At 45.9% G+C, this 2,290-nt stretch overlaps 1 protein-coding gene across 1 annotated transcript; it reads left to right on the forward strand.

The window, feature by feature from the left end:
- Positions 1-651: 651 nt before the first annotated feature.
- Positions 652-1,414, forward strand: LOC101772275. The gene has a single exon (XM_004964500.2). The coding sequence runs from the start codon at positions 802-804 to the stop codon at positions 1,165-1,167; it is 366 nt and encodes a 121-aa protein (XP_004964557.1). The 5' UTR covers positions 652-801; the 3' UTR covers positions 1,168-1,414.
- The last annotated feature ends 876 nt before the right edge of the window (positions 1,415-2,290 follow it).

Here is a 2,290-nt window from a genome sequence, read left to right on the forward strand (position 1 = left end):
CCATAGCTTAATGAGTAAAGCGTATAAAGCTAACTGATTGCTCTTGATCAACATAATTTTAAGAAAATAAAGACCTGGACATGGCCAATCTAAAAGCTTAAACAAAAATGGCCGGACTTTCTAATGATGGCACTGACTCGGCTTGAAACTCGCTTCTGGTCCGGTAAGAGGGAATTCAGGAGTGATCACCGCATTTTGGCCTTATCTCTTCATTAATTGAGACGTGGGGGGGGGGGGCGGGGCGACCATGACCAAGACTGCGGGCCACCTGTGGCCGTGGATTATTCCATTCCTGCGTGCGTTTCCCACACGTTCTCCTTTAGGATCAGAATCAGCACGAGACGACGTACAAACGTCTCTATCTCCCAGGTGTCTATGCTCGCGCGGCTGTCCGGAAATTCCCGACAGCCCTGAAGCTGAAGCCCTGAAGAACAGAGAGCAACATTTTTCTTGTCTCGGAAGATTATGAGCGCGCATATGTATGTGAACTTTCGAGGCAAGAGAGTTGAAGAAGCCAAGATTTTGTTCATCCTCCAGGATATATATATATATATATAGCATACGGGGGGTAGCTTAATTTCTTGTCAAGCTAATCCAGCCACGTTTGCGTGTGTTGGCCGCCGTCGTCCAAACGACGACAATATACAATCACTGACGACGCGGTCCTTCGTCCCTCATCGATCCCTAGCTAATCCCTATATAAAGCAAAGCAGCCTCGCGTCCCGAAGGAAGACGCAGCTTGAAACCACACCAAAACCCCATCGCTCGAGCTAGCGGCGACGAGCGCCACATACACAGTATATGGCTTCAACGACGGCCACGTACCTCGGCTTCGTGCTCCTGACCGGAAACTCCGTCCTAGCGATCTACAGGTCCCGGGGCGACGCCGCGGCGGTGCTCTTCGTCCTCGCGTCCTACCTGAGCCTCGTCCTGCTCTTCTGCTGCCTCCGCCGGTTCGAGGCGTCGGCCCCGGGCTCCGCGGCCAGGGACAGGGCTAGGGTTGGCGTCTGGCTCGCCACCACGGTGCTCACGGCGCTGTTCTCCTGGCGGGTCGCCGCTGTCATGCCGTGGCCGGTGGCCGCTGGGGTCTGGTTCATGGGCGGCTGCACGGTAGCGGGAGGGTACTACGCACTGTTCCTTCTTCCGAGGGGAGAGGGAGATTATTGAGCAATGAGCATCAAGGAACCACGCTACTCCAAGGAATATTAATTTGTCAACAGATCTCTCCGCACGAGCTGTTTCATTTCGCCCGCTGCATGTGTAAATTTACTCCAAATTTCATATAGGTTGTCGTACAGTGTAAATATGTTAGATTTTCTTTGAGATTTTTACTGATATACAGCGCATCATGCGCATAGCAACATAAGTGTTGTGTACTAACATATTTATATATTGAACATATAAAGAATTTGCATTATTTTTAGTAGTCCTTTCTAGAATATCCCGGTTGGCGTTTCCAAATGGGACAAAATGCCCCCCTCGTCCCACTAGCTGTTACAACTGGGACTAGGGGGCTTTAGTCCGGTTGGTCTATCCAACTGAGACTAAAGCTCCCTCCTTCGATGCTTTATTTTTGACCCGGGACTAAAGCTACTTTGTCACGGGTCCAATATTCACTACGGGAAAGCTAAAAATTGCCGAGTGTATTTTTTTTGCCGAGTGTTTTTTTGCGAGCACTCGGCAAACAAGCTCTTTGCCGAGTGCCAAGCTAAAAACACTCGGCAAAAAAAAACACTCGGCAAAGAGGGGGGTTTGCCGAGTGTTTTTTTGACACTCGGCAAAAAAATAATTTTTTTTCCTCTTTTCACCATAAAATTTTTTCTACTCCCCACATACAACATGGGGTACTCCATGTTAAAATTTGGTATATTTTTGGATTTATTTGCTATATTTATTTAATTAATTATATTTCAAGGAAATTTTTGGTATAAGTCAAATTTGAACTGCAAGTGATTCAAAATATAGAACAAAATGAGTAGAAAAATGACATTTATATTATTTGGCCCAATTTGAGACTTGACCCGTGAAATGAGAAGAAATTTCGAACATCTTGTTCAGGAAACACGACCACGAACGTGTGGCAGTGGTATTTTTAAATTATTAAAAAAACAAGCAAAGTCTGAAAATCATGAGATTTGTCATGATGTGATGATATCATAGGTGGAGGCTGCGGAAAAAAATTGAGAATGTTTTGCATATTTCGTCACGTACGATGTTTATAAACCGAAGCATTTCAGAAGAAGAATACTAACGTTGACAAGGATTGCATAAGATTTGGAGTCAAAATGAC

Source organism: Setaria italica, chromosome IV (genome assembly GCF_000263155.2).
Source record: "Setaria italica strain Yugu1 chromosome IV, Setaria_italica_v2.0, whole genome shotgun sequence".
NCBI classification, from domain to species: Eukaryota; Viridiplantae; Streptophyta; class Magnoliopsida; order Poales; family Poaceae; genus Setaria; species Setaria italica.